This window comes from Leptonychotes weddellii, chromosome 7 (assembly GCF_054177405.1).
Source record: "Leptonychotes weddellii isolate Sample4059 chromosome 7, ASM5417740v2, whole genome shotgun sequence".
In the NCBI taxonomy this organism is placed as follows: Eukaryota; Metazoa; Chordata; class Mammalia; order Carnivora; family Phocidae; genus Leptonychotes; species Leptonychotes weddellii.
The window spans coordinates 26,662,323-26,678,359 of record NC_138375.1 but is presented as its reverse complement, the minus strand read 5'-3'; the positions used below and the strand labels follow the sequence as shown (position 1 = coordinate 26,678,359).

Genomic DNA, 16,037 nt, shown 5'->3' with positions numbered 1-16,037 from the left:
TTTTTAAATTTTTTTTTAAGATTTTATTTATTTATTTGAGAGAGAGAGAATGAGAGAGAACACATGAGAGGGGATAGGGTCAGAGGGCAAAGCAGACTCCCTGCCGAGCAGGAAGCCCGATGCGGGACTCAATCCAGGGACTCCAGGATCATGACCTGAGCCGAAGGCAGTCGCTTAACCAACTGAGCCACCCAGGCGCCCCTTTTATTTTTTTTTAAAGATTTTATTTATTTATTTGACAGAGAGAGACATAGCAAGAGAGGGAATACAAGCAGGGGGAATGGGAGAGGGAGAATCAGGCTTCCCGTGGAGCAGGGAGCCCGATGCGGGGCTTGATCCCAGGACTCTGGGATCATGACCTGAGCCAAAGGCAGACGCTTAATGACTGAGCCACCCAGGCGCCCCAGTATTGACATTTTAACAATATTTGTTCTCCCAATCCATGAACATGGAATATCTTTCCATTTGTTTGTGTCATTTTCAATTTCTTTCATCATTGTTTTATATTTTCAGAATACAGGTCTTTCACTTCCTTGGTGAGGTTTTTCCCTAGGTATTTTATTATTTTTGATGTAATTGTAAATGGGATTGTTTTCTTAATTTCTTTTTCTGCTACTTCATTATTAGTGTATAGAAATGTAATGAATTTCTGCATATTAATTTTGTGTTCTGCACCTTACTGAATTCAATTATCAGTTCTAGTTTTTTGGTGGAGTCTTTAGGGTTTCCTCTATATAGTATCTTGTCATCTGCAAATAATGAAAGTTTTCTTTCTTTCTTACCAATTTGGATGCCTTTTTTTCCCCTTTTTCTTGTCTGATTGTGTAGGTAGGACTTCCAGAACTATATTGAATGCAAGTGGTGAGAGTGGACATCCTTGTCTTGTTGTGATATTAGGGGAAAAGCTCTCAAGTTTTTTATCATTGAGTATGACATTAGCTGTGGGTTTTTCATACATGGCCTTTATTATGTTGAGGTATGTTCCCTCTAAACCTACTTCATTGAAGGTTTTTGTCATGTATGGATGTTGTACTTTGTCAAATGCTTTTTCTGCATCCATTGAAATGATTATATATTTTTTATCCTTTCTCTTTTGATGTGATGTATCACATTGATTTGGAGATTTTTTAAAAAATATTTTATTTGACAGAGAGAGAGACAGTGAGAGAGGGAACACATGCAGGGGGAGTGGGAGAGGGAGAAGCAGGCTTCCTGCTGAGCAGGGAGCCCAGTGCGGGGCTCAATCCCAAGACCCCGGGATCATGACCTGAGCCGAAGGCAGACGCTTAACGACTGAGCCACCCAGGCACCCCTTGATTTGCAAATATTGAACCACCCTTGAGTTCTTGAAATAAATCCCACTTAATTGTAGTGAATGATTTTTTTTAATGTATTGTTAATTTGGTTTGCTAATATTTTGTTGAGGATTTTTACATCTGTGTTCATCAGAGATATTGGCCTATAGTTCTCTCTCTTTTTTAAGGATTTATTTATTATTTTAGAGAGTGGGGGGGAGGGGCAGAGGGAGAGGGAGAGAGAATCTCAAGCAGACTCCCTGCTGAGCATGGAGCCCAATGCAGGTCTCATTCTCACAACCCCCGAGATCATGACCTGAGCCGAAATCAAGAGTTGGATGCTTAACCAGCTGAGCCACCCAGGTGCCGCAGTAGTTCTCTCTCTCTCTCTTTTTTTGTAGTGTCTTTATCTGGTTTTGGTATTGAGGTAATGCTGGCCTCATAGAATTAATTTGGAAGCTTTCCTTCCTTTTCTGTTTTTTGGAATAGTTTGGGAAGGAAAGATATTAACTCTTCTGTACATGTTTGGTAGAATTCGTCTGTGAAGCTGTCTGGTCCTGGATTTGTTTGTTGGAAGTTTTTTGATTATGGATTCAATTTCATTGCTGGTAATCAGTCTGTTCAAATATTCTATTTCTTCCTGCTTCAGTTTTGGGAGGTTATATGTTTCTAGGAAGAATTCTTGTAGCTTGTCCAATTATATTCAAAGGAATTATTGATAGGTATGTACTTACTGCCATTTTGTTACTTGTTTTATGGTTGTGTTTGTGCTGCTTCTCTGTTCCTTTCTACTCTTGCTCTGTTCTCTCATGGTTTGCTGGCTTTCTTTAGTGATATACTTGGATTCCTTTCTCTATTTTTTGCATATCTATTACCGGTTTTGATTTGTAGTTACTATTTGGTTTGTATATAACATCTTATGCATATAGCAGTCTATATTAAGTTGACGTGTGTTTAAGTTTGAACCCATTCTTTACTCTTCTCCCCACCTCCTGTGTTTTAGGTGTATGGTGTCCTAGTTTACATCCTTTTATTTTGTGAGTTCCTTGACTGATTTTTATACATATACTTATTTTTGCACTTCCTACTTTTCTTACTCCTAGTTACGATTTTTCCTTTCCACCTTGAAGAGTCCCCTTTGACATTTCTTATAGGGCTGGTTTAGTGGTCATGAATTCTTTTAACTTTTGTTTGTCTGGGATACTCCTTTATCTCCTATTCTGAATGATAGCCTTGCTGGATAGAGTATTCTTGGCTGCAGGTTTTTTCCTTTCAGCACTTTGAATATATCATTCCACTCCCTTCTGACCTGCCCAGTTTCTGCTGAAAAATCAGCTGATTGCCTTATGAGGTTTCCCTTGTATGTAACTGTTTTCTTTTCTCTTGCTGCTTTTTAAAATTCTCTCTTTATCACTACTTTTTGCCATTTTAATTACTGTGTGTCTTGGTGTGGGCCTCCTTGGGTTGATTTTATTGGGGGATTTCTGTGCCTACTGGATCTGAATTTCTGTTTCCCTCTCCAGATTTGGGAAATTTTCAGATATTATTTTCTTGAAGTAAATTTTCTGCTCCCTTTTCTCTCTCTTCTCCTTCTGAGATCCCTATAATGCAAATGTTATTACACTTGATGGTGTTGCTGAGGCCCTAAGACTATTTTTATTTTGTATTATTATTTTCTCTCACCTGTTCAGATTGATTGCTTTCCATTACTCTGTCCTCCAGGTTGTTGATCCATTTTTCTATTTCCTCTAGTATACTATTCATTCCATCTAGTGTACTTTTAATTTATTGTGTTATTCATCTCTGATTGGTTCTTTTTTATGTTTTCCATCTCTTTGTTCAGGGTCTCACTGATGTCCTTTACTCTTTTTTCAGTGAGCAGCGTTATAACCATTATTTAGAGTTCTCTCTCAGTCATATTACTATGTCCATTTCACATGGGTTTCTTCCTGTGATTCTGCCCTGTTCTTTCATTTGGGACATATTCCTCTGTGTCTTCACAAACCTCCCTCCCCTATGCCCCATGCATTTTTCAAACTGCTTCTTCTCTGCTGTATCCTGCAGGGCTGTCTCTTGTGCTCTCCCTTTAAGGGCAGGGACTCAGTTTCCTCTCTCCCTCCAGGCTCTCCCAGAGCTGAGCCTGCTGATGTTTAAAGTTCCAGGTTTTAAGTCCTGCTGATTATAAGAATTTGCAAAATTGAACCCCTGTAGTTTTCTAAGCCAAATGTTATGGGGATTCATTTTTCCTCTGTGGGCTCCTCAGTGTGAGGGTCTATTTCTCTCCCCTCTCCATGCCCGCAGCATCCCTCCCTCCAGTGGACAGTCCTGTGGTTCCATTTAGCCCCTGACTGTGTCTCCACCCTTCCTGCCCTCTTTGATATGGCATCTTTTCTACATTTAGCTGTGGAGAGTTTGTTCTTCCAGTCTTTGATCATTTTCTGGGTTATTTACACTGATATCAGTGTTACCTAATCATATCCATGGGATGAGATGAGCTTAGGGTTCTCCTACTCTACTGTCTTCCCTGGAAGCTCTCATCACTTTAAGTACAACATAAATTTAATCCTTTCTTTGTAGAAGTAATTAAAGATTTTTAAAAAAGATTTTATTTATCCATTCATTTTTAGAGAAAGAGAGTGTGTGTGTGTGTACCTGCATGCAAGTGGGGGGAGGGGTAAAGGGGGAGGGAGGGGGACAAGCAGACTGCACTGAGTGTGGAGCCTGATATGGGGCTCAGTCCCACAACCCTGAGATCATGACCTGAGCCAGAATCAAGAGTCAGCTGCTTAACCGACTGAGCCACCCAGGCACCCCAATTAAAGACTTCATCCATAGTACTTTGCCCTAAATACTAATCCTTAGGATACGTATTAAATAGTCTTTTCCTGGAATATTAGGTTAAAGTGTTTTTCCTTGCAATGTGTCCTGATCCAAGAACTGGTTCCTGATAGAATAAAGTCTGGCTCTCCTACTAATGCTTCCATGGGATATATATACCTATTGGCTTGTTTATATAAGAGTCAGTCTTGGGGCGCCTGGGTGGCTCAGTCGTTAAGCGTCTGCCTTCGGCTCCGGTCATGATCTCAGGGTCCTGGGATGGAGCCCCACATCGGGCTCCCTGCTTGGCGGAGAGCCTGCCTCTCCCTCTCCCACTCCCCCTGCTTGTATTCCCTCTCTTGCTGTCTCTCTCTGTGTGTCAAATAAATAAAATCTTTAAAAAAAAAAAAAAGAGTCTTATGAATGTTATGAATATTTCATCAATAATGTATTAAGTATCAAGATTTAGAATAAAAATATGGTTTGTACTCTTGAATGGAGATAGAACTCTAGGAAGAGTGTGACATAAGACCAAACTGTATCAGGGTGCTAAGGGAGCTTGCGGGGAGAGTCAGTCCAAGGCAGCAGCTTCACTAGTTAATGGTGTTTGAGCTGTATTTCAAAGGACCGATAGAAAGTCATGTTGCTTATAAATAGTACAAAGGGTATTCAAGGCAGCAAGAATATAAAATGCAAAGGAGTGATGATTAGATATGGGCTGGGAGTTAGATAGGACTGGAGTTTATGCCTTGGAAGGAGAGAGAGGGTCTGGCTGAGTGTGCTGGCTGTAGATTGGGGACCAAAGGCACTCATTCCTTATCTGCAAGCAGTAAGGGGGTCAGCAAAGGGCTTTGAACTAGAAATGGGAGCCAACTGGAGGTCTTATTTCAGTAATCTAAAGATGAAGGGGCTCAGAATGGAGAGTATAGGGTAGTAATCATGAGTAAACGTGGAGGCTGTCAGGAGGAAGTGAGAATGATTTCTATTTGGATGACTAAGTTGATGGTGATTTCTTTGGCAAGATAGAGGATGTAGTTTCAGATATGTTGTAAGGTGCCAGGAGAATATTCCGTTAGTAATATTCATTGGCACATTAGTTTTAGGTCATCCCAGAAGCAAATGCCAAAATGAGATTTAGGTGAGCATGAGATTTATTTGGAGAAGCACCTGTAAGGGAGAAAGGAGCAGGAGCCTGAGGAAGTGGGGACAGCTGTCAGACTGCAGTCCCAGTGTGGATCTGATCCTGTGTTAGGGGTCCCCGGGATCACCTTAGGGTCACTGATTGACTGGGAGGACTTAGAGAACTTACAGAGTCATACTGATGACTTAATTTATTACAACAAGAGAATTCAAAGCAAAACCAGCAAGGGGAAGAGAGTGCATGCAGTGGATTCTGAGGGAAACCAGGCACAGGTTCCTAAGAATCTTCTCCCAGTGCGGGCCCAACAGGACATAATTCCTCCAGCACACGTGAGATTATGTTCACCACGGAGGCTCATTTAGGGACTCAGTGCCCAGAGTTTTTCTTGGGTGCTGGTTGAGTAGGCAGCCTCTTCCTGGCACATACCAAATCCAGATTTCCAGAAGGAAAAGCAGGTTTTCAGTATAAACCACATTGTTTGTACCAGTGACCTGCCATTTAGGATGATGGATGATGTTCTTCTCTCATGCTGGGTGATGAGTCTGCCTCAAATCCCTGTCTCACACCACCTGTTTTCTTGGATTATTTTCTGTACTACTTGTGTCAGTTCCTATCATCTGAGAAGCAGAAGCCAAGATGGGATTAAATGTGTAAGACATTTATCGGGAGAAAGGCCTGTGAGGGGAAGGGGGGGACACAGAAGTGGGGGGAAGCATCAGACCACAGTGTAGGTGTGCCCACCCCTTGAAGGAGAGAGGGAAGGGGGAAGAGGAGGTTGAGTAAGTGCAGTGTCAGAGTACGGTGTTCCAGGAAAGTTTCAGCTGGGTCATCGGTGAGACATCCATCAGCGTTGCCCATCAAAGGAGTCCTGTGTCTTGCAGGAATGGGCCAGCCATAACTAGCTCAGGCCAGCCCATGGGGAGTATGGCGTGGGCATGCATGTGACGCTAGATCCACAAGGGCAGCTGTTTAGAAGTCATCTCTGTAGTGTAAGTTTTGAAAGTGATTGAAATAGTCCAGGAATAAGAGGATTGGTGAAGAAGTCCAAAACAGAACTTCTAATAAGACATTAATATTGAAATGGTGAGCAGAGATGAAAGGAGCCAACGTAGGAGGCTGCACAGTGTTTTCAGAGTTAGAATAAGACCCATGTAAGAGAAAAGAGGAGCCAGTTGTATTAAATGTTATAGAGAAGTCCAGTAGGATGAAGAGGCTGTTGATGAGCTTTGCTTTGCTTTGCTTTCCTTTTCTTTCTTTTCCTTTCCTTTCCTTTCTTTTTTTCTTGTTGGTGAGCTTTTTTTTGTTTTTTCTTTTTAATTTCTTCTTATTTTATTATTTTATTATGTTATGTTAGTCACCATACAGTACATCATTAGTTTTTGATGTAGTGGTTGATGAGCTTTCTGAGATCATTTTCAGTGGATTTCAGGGAACAGGTTGGTGCAAGTCGATAGAGACATGAATGTATACTACTTTTTGAGAATGGGAAAAATCTTTCCAAACAGGGGCGGTTGGCCGGCTTAGTCGGTGGCACGTGTGACTCTTGATCTCAGGGTTTTGAGTTCAAGCCCCATGTTGGGTGTAGAAATTACTTTAAAAAAATCTTTAAAAAAAAATCCCTTTCCAAATAAACAGTATTTAGTTTACTTAGATCCATAAAGAATGTAAAATCAAGTGATGACCTGTCTGTTAAATTTCTCAGAATTCAGCATTCTTCTGGTAGACGAACACAAAGAACTGAGAAGGAAAGAAGAGAAATTCAGGTGTGGATGAAAAGAAAACGCAAGGAAAGAATGGCAGAGTACTTAAACCAGCTGGCGGAGAAGAGAGGGCAAGAACATGACCCTTTCTGCCCGAGGAGCAATCCAGTAAGTGTGCAATATCAGGGGCAATGGGCAGTGGGATAGCACTGAATACGTGCAGTGTTTCCCTGGCAAATATTCAAGAAAAGGATTGACGTAATTTGGATGCATTTTTTATTAGACAGAAATGTCACCATTTTACTTGTCAGAAAATGTTAATTACCTTAACAAAACATAGCAGGGTATTCTACAAACCATGTTCTGTTGAGCTATCTTAAATACTTTTTCTTCCCCAGGCTAATTATGGCTCTCGCTGATTTTAACCAAGTGAAGAGACTGAGTGATTGGTGACCAGTTGGAGCTGTTCCCTTAATTTTCAGTGAGAGTCAGTGGCAGTTGAACAACTGACTGTGTGTAGTAAAGCCATTTAAAAAAATAATTTTGTATCCACAAGTTATCTACAAAAAATAGAGTATGGTTCAGTCAGGTACCAAGGGTACAGTGGAGTGTGTGTGTGTGTGTGCACGCGTGTGCATGTGTGTCAGCTGCCCTTTAAACTGTCCACATGTATGCACTGAGCCCTGACCATGGGCATCACCGTGGCTGGTCAGAAGCAGTTTTCTTCAGAAGGTGAAATAAAGCAATGTTACTTTGATAATCACATTACTATGAAAACTGCATTTGAATTACGCTTAGTTTATCTTTTACTTTGTAATTGGAAATAAAATACAATAGTACTTAATCTTTTTCGACATCGTTAGGGGAACATGTTCTATAAAAGTGAATTTTCCAGATATGGCTATCACATTTAAACACCAAATGGTGCAAAAGTAGGTGAACTAGTACATAAATTGCATACTTGTGTCTAGAGAAAGCATGTTGGTGTTAATATAACTTTTTTTTAAGAGAGAGAGAGCATGTGTTCGCGTATATACACACGAGTGGGAGGGAGGGGCAGAGGGAGAGGGATAGAATCCTAAGACCCTGAGATCATGACCTGAGCCAAAATCAAGAGGTGGAGGCTTAACCGACTGAGCCACCCGGGTGCCCTGATGTTAATACAACATTGTGTGGAGAGTGTTGAGGACCCGGTAATGACCATCAAGGCTGCTGAGGCACCTGACTAGAAGCTTCAAGTGCATGTGTTTATGTGTGTGCTCCTCCCCCGCCAGGCGGGGGGTTCTGATATCGGCCTCTCTGTCAACCAAGCAAATACCCCAGATAGTTAGAATTGTGTCCAAATTTAGAACAAATTAACTCTGAGGGCACTGGGATTGCTTGGTTCTTTGACTTTGTGACTGTTCCTTCACAACTGCAAGCACCTGTTTATTTTTAGCTTCTATTTAGGTGAAGGTATGGGATTAGTGAGGGGTTAATGTGATTAAAAATTTCATTTGAATTTATATCAGAAATTAATAAGACCTTTAATTTGTCACTCACTGCTTCCATGTAGGACCTACAGAGAGTGCATGCACTTCTGTGTGCACATTTTTATATACAAAATTTTGTGTAAAAGGACTTGACTTCATTCGTAACTCAATAGTAACTCTTAATATTCTGGAATAAGACACTTGCTAGTTTGCCTCCTGGTGCGTAAGTTTTGAGGAGTTTTCAAGTCGCAATGAGCATACTACATTAGGTGACTGGTAGACATTTTAAAACATCAAAATGATAGCTTTAGAGGTCTGACTTCTTTCTGCTTTATCAAGCACACTGTTAGTGAGATTAATCACAAGACTGAGTATGAAGTGTATGTGTCTTCATCCTTAAAATGTTTCCCATCTTAAATGCAGCTGACACTGTATGTTAATTAATTGAATTTAAATTAAAATAAATGCAGCTGATAAGGTTCTCTCTTGAGAAAATACATGAATTTAGCATTCTACTTATTTTTTTTTTTTAAAGATTTTATTTATTTATTTGAGAGAATGAGAGAGAGAGAACAGGAGAGGGGGAGGGTCAGAGGGAGAAGCAGACTCCCCGCCGAGCAGGGAGCCCGATGCGGGACTCGATCCTGGGACTCCAGGATCATGACCTGAGCCGAAGGCAGTCGCTCAACCAACTGAGCCACCCAGGCGCCCCAGCATTCTACTTATTAAACTAGTTTTTAATTACATGATGCTTTAACATTTTCATGTTTGGTGCTTGGGATAGGAAGCTTCATCAAATATGACCGTGTTTTGCACTGTTTCCTGAATAGCAAAAATATGTTTTAACCTCCTATTAAAATTGATTAGTGGAATTTTCATGTTTCCCATGGATCACAAGGGCTTAATTATTTGAACTGAACCATAATGGACTAACTGGGTATTTCTCATGCAGTTTTACATGACTTCACGGGAAATCAGGCTGAGACAGAAGATGAAGAACGAGAAGGACAGGTGAGCCTGGGTAGCTGGACCCCCAGCACGCTTTCCAGTTTGCACACCTGAGGCACAGACAATGCCTGAGGAACTCTGGTCTTCACAGTAGCCCCTTTTTGTCCATAAACAGAAAATTATGAGAGATAACTGCAAGGAAAATAGACTCTACTAGGCTTTTTAGGAATTTGCTTTCAAATATCATTTATTCCATTGAATTTTCATGATTTTTATTTCTGCTGTTGCCCTCCCTCTCCCAATCCAGATATGTATGTGCATTTTGGAAAATACCCAAAGGGCCATAACTACAGGTACCTTTACTAATTTCCGCCTAATTGATTTCAGAAATCTGAAATATGAATTTGCATTTGAAAAGCATTGAAAAAAACAAATGCTAGGCAATCTTCAAACATTACATTCCCTCTAGAGGTATGAACTGAAAATGACTCTTTTATTAAATGTTGTTTAATTCTTTGTCTGAAGATTGCTACTCTCTGACCACTATAGTCGGCGGATCTCACAGGCATATAGTCTGATGAATGAACTGTTATCTGATTCAGTACAACTACCAACAACTGCACAGAAAGCCTTGCCTAACAAACCCAGAACTGCTCACATTTCCCGAGAGCAACACTCTCTTTCTCCAAGAAGGTAAGACAGAGTTTGGCATGTTGTTCAGCAAGATTATGTCAGGCCTGATAAGAATTTAGTGCTTTTGTCACCCAAGTTCAGTGTATTTGCATCTACCCTGCTCAGAAATAAGAAAATCAAGAAAAACATGGTCCCATAATTACGACGTCTTGATAAGTTTATAGAATCACCAAGGAAAAAGATAACAATGTCATTACATCTCTAAGATATGACAAAGCACTTTGGCATACCTAATATAATTTTGATACCCGTTCAATTCCATTTCCTCCTTTTCTGTAATCTGCCACGTAACTGTTCTCCCTGTTTCTCCACTTGGCTCTACTCTTACAGAAACAGTCCTCGCCAGCTTATCACTTCTTCTCTGTCTCTTCCCAACACAAACCCACATGTAATCAGATCACTTGTGTGTGTATAATTTGGGGTCTACTCAAAATACCAGAGACTCCCTTGAATCTTTTCTAATATAAAGCAGGGTATTAAATACATAAATAACTGCCAAATACATAGATAATTTGAAATGGACAGATAACCAAAAACAACTTCTTTATTTTTTTTTTATTTTTTATTTTTTTAAAGATTTTATTTATTTATTTGAGAGAGAGAGAATGAGAGAGAGCACATGAGAGGGGGGAGGGTCAGAGGGAGAAGCAGACTCCCTGCCGAGCAGGGAGCCCGATGCGGGACTCGATCCAGGGACTCCAGGATCATGACCTGAGCCGAAGGCAGTCGCTTAACCAACTGAGCCACCCAGGCGCCCCCAAAAACAATTTCTTTGAAAGAAACAAGTTTAAGGTGTGAGACATGAAGAATAATTTGTTGAGAATTGTTATAACACGAAATGTATCACTAAGGTACAGAATAAGCAATGTCAAGTGAATGTATTAATTTGAGCTAGAATTTGGGTCTTTTGAAATGTAGTTCATTACTGATATGAGATTCTAGGAATATAATAATTATGTAATTTCTACTTTAGAGAGAATCAATATGGTCACAATATTCCAATAAATCAACCTGGAAAATTCAAATATATATCCAGACCAAGTTACATCCGAAAGGGGAAACCTCAAGGCCCTCCTTGGTCACGTGGTAAGACTTTTTTTTTTAAATTGTAAATTTTGTATAATTTGGACCTCCTTGTCTCCAGAGTTGGTTTTCATTAGTAAAATGAAATCTTAGTGAAAAGCAGTTCTCATTCCAGCAGAATACAAGTTGCAGGATTGATAAAGACTTACCTATGCTGGGATTTTGTTTGTTCTATTGCTTTGAAATAGGAAGACTCCAGAAATCTTAAACAAATGGCCTTTTTATAATAAAATTTGAACAGTCAATATTTAGATAAGACTTATTTGGGAATCTGTTTCTTTTGTGTGTCTGGCTAAAGAGGTAGGCATTTTTACAGATCAAGTTCTTATAGATGTCAGGATGGACTTAGATAGATAGGTATTAGGATATCACAGAAGAGGAATACTATGAGGCTCATATTGAAATACCATGTTTTTATCTTTTGAACATCCTTTTCCACATTTGAAGATATAATATCTGTTATTTATTGCTAGCCTTCCTTTAGTTAATTTTGCCATATTTGGGTTTTGATTGCCAGAGTAAAACATACTTATTTTGTGAAATGATTACACATTAAAAATGTATAATCATAGGGACGCCTGGGTGGCTCAGGCGGTTGAGTGTCTGGCTTTTTTTGTTTAAGATTTTATTTATTTGAGAGAGAGAGAGCACAGAGGGAGAAGGAGAAGCGGACTCCTCACTGAGCAGGGAGCCCGACACGGGGCTCGATCCCAGGATCCTGGGATCATGACCTGAGCCGAAGGCAGACGTTTAACGACTGAGCCACCCAGGCGCCCCAAGTGCCTGGCTTTTTTATTTTGGCTCAGGTCATGATCTCAGGGTCATGATATTGAGCCTCACATCAGGCTCTGCACTCAGTGTGGAGTCTACTTGGGGTTCTCCCTCTGCTCCTCCCCCTGCTCGCACTCTCTCTCTAAAAATAAAGAAAATCTTTAAAAAACGTATAATCATAGTTAATATGTGGTATAAATGCAGACAGCTTTTAGCTGTATAAAAACTAACGTGCCAGGTTCTGGTTACACTCTTTAGTTACAAATGTTCCCATTTGAGAAAACCCAGGCAGAGAAAGTTGAAATAACTGCCTAAGATCAGATAGCTCGGAAGTAGCAGAGCTGGGATTTAAACTCAGTCTGGGTCTAGAGGCTACACACTTAGAACCTATGCTTTATTATGCTGCCTCAATTTAGAAAATTGAAATTTCCATAAATTCCAGTCCTCTTAATAAAACTTCATAGTTTAACTCTTGCTCTTGATTAACAAATTACAATAAGAAAACAGTGCTCTTTTTAAACTAAGATTTCAAAATAGTAACCATGTTTTCTTTTTTTAATTTTTATTTTACACCTGATACATTTGCCAAAGTTAAAGAAATACCAAAAATTGGAAGGATTTTAAACTTGAATCCACAGTTTCTTTTTTTTTAAAGATTTTATTTATTTATTTGAGAGAGAGAGCATGAGAGGGGGGAGGGTCAGAGGGAGAAGCAGACTTCCCGCCGAGCAGGGAGCCCAATGCGGGACTCGATCCCGGGACTCCAGGATCATGACCTGAGCCGAAGGCAGTCGCTCAACCAACTGAGCCACCCAGGCGCCCCAATCCACAGTTTCTTAATATCAGATGGAAAAGTCTTGGATTCTGTGGAAATGTGTCTTTGTCTTGGGTCTGTCCAGTGTCAGGCCTGCATGGTTACGCTGCACTCGCCTGGGCTGAGGCCTCGGCCCTTCTTTGGTCGGCTCCCTGCCCTTGCTGGACTGTCCTCGAGAGGTGCTCCTGCACGCTGGGTTCAGAAGCCCTCAGGGACCCCCACCCCACACAGCCCAGTCCAGAGCTCATCCCCGGCCTTCGGGGCAGCCTCCCCCTCTTCCTTCTTAGCCCCTTTCCCCCATCTCACAGGTGCTGCGAGCCAGCTTGCTTTCCAGCCACAGGCTGTGCTTGGCACTCCTCTCTCCCCTCAAAAGTCTCCCTCACCTTGAATGCCTCACCTCTGTGTTTTGGAAGCCATCCCTCATCTTAATTCTTCAGTTCTTCTAAACTGATGTCATGAATTCTAAATTGGGGCCAATACTTAACTGGCCTGGTGGTTGTATCAGCGACAACTGTCTCAGCTGCCCTTGCTGCCATTTATTTGTGTCCTCTGGCCGCCTGGTCACGTTGGTGAGTCTTAGGCGTTGCTGCCACAGGTCTCACGTAGTCACTGGTAAACTTGTCCCACTTTTGTCCCATGCTAGACTGAATCTTTTGAAGGTAGCAACACTGTCTTCTCTATCTGGTATACCACTCACACTGAACAAATGAGATTATTGAATACTTGGATACATGAAAAAAATGGCTGTTTAGCTTTTCTGACTAAAAATAGCTATTTATAAACTACTATTTTTAGTCAGAAAAGCTAAACTACTGTTGTATTCATACTATGTCCGAGAAGACCACCGTGTAACTCGCCATCATCCCAGCTCACCTGTCCCTTAGCTTCCCCAGAAGCGGAGAGACAAAGGCAACTGGAGGGGTTGGTGACCATGCTGGCTTCTATCCAGGTTGCGCCTTAGTGTGACCTCTACCACCCCCAGAACCCAGCGTTTCCCCTGGCTACATTCCGAGGCTTCAGATCCCCCAGGATTGTGGGGCAGTGGGAGAAATGCATGCATGGTGGATCCCAGGCCCTCCCCTAGTTGGTGACGCAGATCCCCGGGGCCCACGTGAGGCAGTTCAGTCAGTGCAGATGGGGAAGTGAGGACTCACCAAGACTTTTAAGTTCACTGCAGCTCGTTTGTAAAAGAGTTTTTCTGAAGATGCTTATGTGTCTGACTATATGTTGTTGTCTGTCTTGTAAAGCAGTGTGTCGTTTCTGGCAAATATCTCCAGCTATTATGCTTAGAGATCTCCCTGCCTTTTTTTTTTTTTTTTTTGGCTTGTTTTATGTTTAGTTCTATCAAAAACAATATAAAGGCTATATGATAAGTAACTGAGAGGCATCAAAAACATAAAAAAAGTTCCAGCCTTTCGAATCATCCAGGCCTACATTCATATCCCAGCTCTGCTGCTTACTTGGTGCCCTCAATTATGTTATTTAAAACCTAACTCATAGGGGTGTTGAAGGTAAAAAGTAAAACTTTTGCATAACGTAAATAATACATGGTGGTTATTAATCCTGGAATTTAAGAAATCTTAGTGAATCATTCTTTTGATAACATCTAACCTGGCATTCTGTCAAGGTGTTTCCTGCTAATAGGCGTATGTGGCTGGCTTTTCCAGTTGCCCAAGAGGTTGTGAAGGCACATTTGCCAGTTTGAGAAAGGACCGTGGTCCTGCTATGAGGATACCAAGTTTCAAAGGAGAGCTTTCCCTTCCTTCATCTGCACTTTTGTTTTGCTTTCTTGGTTCAAATCAACCACCATATATTGGGCACCCTCCTAATCAGTAGTTTCTGTCTTCAAAGAATGTACAGTACAGTATGTGAAACATCATGGCCGCATACAGAAGGTTAAAGAAGTTTGCCTGTTTCTGCAGGAACTGCTACTTCTGCCGTACAGAGGAAAGGTGCTGGAGCCAAAGCGGAAGTAAGAGTGGCTGTGCCATCTCCAGTTACCTTCCAAAAAGGTAAGGGAGAAATAGGAATAACTTTATTTCTTCAACTTAAATTTTTAAAAATTGTAAGACCCTCTTAGAAATTTCAAATACAGATTTCAGAATGAAGGGTATGGCGGTGTTGTAGAGTGGTTTAGGGAACAGGCTGCGGAGTTAGCTCTTTAGAATCGTAGTTCACCACTTACTCTCTAGCTCTGGGCAAATTCCTGACCCATTTGTGTAAGCCTCAACTTTCTCACCTGTAAACTCCAGATTATTAGAGTGAGAACATATATTATGGGCTTAGCAGAGTACTGAACATAAACACAAGTATTCAGAGGGGGCCGTTGTCACAGAGTCATGCAGCACACAGACCCTTAAGTTTGGGGATTCTGAAGTAGCTAGAGAGTGAAATGGTCATGATCTTAATGCCTAAGAATTCAGATCTAGCCCTGGCCCACCCCTCGCCCCGTGTTACTCTTCACCATTTAAAAAGTACATTCACATGATTCTCCCGTGAGCTCTCCGTAACGGCCCTGGTAGATAGATAGGGCACCTGTGATCCCCGTCTTCCTGCTGAAGCCAGGGAGGCTTAGGGAATTGATGCTTGATGCCGAGCATTGTATTAACACTGCCTGTTCATGATCTCACTTAATCCTCACATTAACTGAGTGAGCTCTATGGCATTATCCTGATTTACAGAAAGAACTACATTTTGGTAGGGACAACGACGCAAACACTGATTATATGTAATATAAAAATGATGAGAAACATGAAAGAGTCTATTCCTGCCCTCAGGCCTCTCTCCAGTGCCACCATCTTCCAGTTCACCGCCTCTCTCTTCAGCTGCGTCTGCTCTTTAACCTGTCAGGTGTTTTACTGTTGATGGCTGTATTTCCTAGAAATTCTCTTTGGTTCTTTTTCCATGGTTTTCCCCCACTCAATGCCTTAAAACCCAAGGCTGTAATTACTAGGATCAGTTTGAGTGCTAGAAGCATCATTTCCTGTGCTTTTAATTGTATAATCCCAGACTTTTTTTTTTCTTTCAAAGTCTCCATTTTAATCTTTTATAAAGTGTTTTCTAGTTTAGAGTACCCCAAAGCTATTTTATTATTTTCTTTCTTTTTTTTTTTTTTTAAAGATTTTATTTATTTATTTGAGAGAGAGAGAATGAGAGAGAGCGAGTACATGAGAGGAGGGAGGGTCAGAGGGAGAAGCAGACCCCCCGCCGAGCAGGGAGCCCGATGTGGGACTCGATCCTGGGACTCCAGGATCATGACCTGAGCCGAAGGCAGTCGCTTAACCAACTGAGCCACCCAGGCGC

At 41.2% G+C, this 16,037-nt stretch overlaps 1 protein-coding gene across 7 annotated transcripts in view; it reads left to right on the top strand.

The window, feature by feature from the left end:
- The window catches only part of CPLANE1 (ciliogenesis and planar polarity effector complex subunit 1), a 144,119-nt gene that overhangs the window by 124,052 nt on the left and 4,030 nt on the right, over positions 1 to 16,037 (top strand). For 6 of the 7 annotated variants that reach the window (XM_081826013.1, XM_081826009.1, XM_081826010.1 and 3 more), the window contains 5 exons: positions 6,956 to 7,121; positions 9,378 to 9,436; positions 9,899 to 10,066; positions 11,040 to 11,152; positions 14,657 to 14,746. In XM_081826013.1, coding sequence (XP_081682139.1) covers positions 6,956 to 7,121; positions 9,378 to 9,436; positions 9,899 to 10,066; positions 11,040 to 11,152; positions 14,657 to 14,746 — 596 coding nt within the window. Of the gene's footprint in view, positions 1 to 6,955; positions 7,122 to 9,377; positions 9,437 to 9,898; positions 10,067 to 11,039; positions 11,153 to 14,656; positions 14,747 to 16,037 lie in introns of those variants that run through there. The other variant, XR_014146887.1, reaches the window with a different exon arrangement.